General features: G+C 50.3%; 1 protein-coding gene across 1 annotated transcript in view; it reads right to left on the bottom strand.

Annotated features, from left to right (window-relative positions):
* The window catches only part of LOC119592609 (TWiK family of potassium channels protein 7-like), a 7,637-nt gene that overhangs the window by 1,470 nt on the left and 5,491 nt on the right, over window positions 1–676 (bottom strand). Inside the window, exon 6 of the mRNA XM_037941492.1 lies at window positions 83–317. Within this exon, the coding sequence (XP_037797420.1) occupies window positions 83–317 (235 nt within the window). The remainder of the gene's footprint in view (window positions 1–82; window positions 318–676) is intronic.

The raw sequence follows: 676 nt of genomic DNA, 5'->3' as shown, positions 1-676 counted from the left end.
TTATTCCTTAATCCATATGCCTAAACCTCCGACCCCATAACTAACAAAGGAGGTGGCCCCGGACAGATGCACGGGCACTGACCTAGCAAGATGTAACCGATGCACACGGCCATCTTGAGACCCGCTGTCCCGGGGTTCTGACTGTCTAGCAGCGCCGTGCCGGGCACCATGTCCCCGTAGCCGATGGTGGAGAGGGTGACGAAGGTGAAGTAGGAGGAGGAGCCGAGGTCCCAGTTCTCCCACACGGAGAAGAGGACGGCGCCGAGCATGATGTACACATACAGCACCACGAGGGTCAGGGTGATGGGAACGTCCACCTACAGGCAGGCGACGTGTACATAATCATGAGGCGACGGGGGAGGGATCATGAGGCGACGGGGGAGGGATCATGAGGCGACGGGTGAGGGTTTATGGTAACGAATGAGGAATTATATTGCAACGTATGAAGGGTTATGAGGCGACGGCTGAGGATCATGAGGTAACGTGTGGAGGATTATGAGGCGACGTGTGAGGGTTAATGTAGTGAGCTGAGTAATCAACGGTTTTCGTACAATTTTTAAATAAAATTGTATAATGCACGGTGGATCTCAGTTTAGCTTTCTTCTTGAAAAAAAAAAGAAGTAGCATAGATGTACAAAAATAATTTCCTTTTCCTACTATTTTGTTTACGATACTG

The sequence above is a fragment of the Penaeus monodon genome, chromosome 30 (assembly GCF_015228065.2).
Source record: "Penaeus monodon isolate SGIC_2016 chromosome 30, NSTDA_Pmon_1, whole genome shotgun sequence".
In the NCBI taxonomy this organism is placed as follows: Eukaryota; Metazoa; Arthropoda; class Malacostraca; order Decapoda; family Penaeidae; genus Penaeus; species Penaeus monodon.
This window is presented reverse-complemented; position numbering and strand designations above follow the sequence as displayed.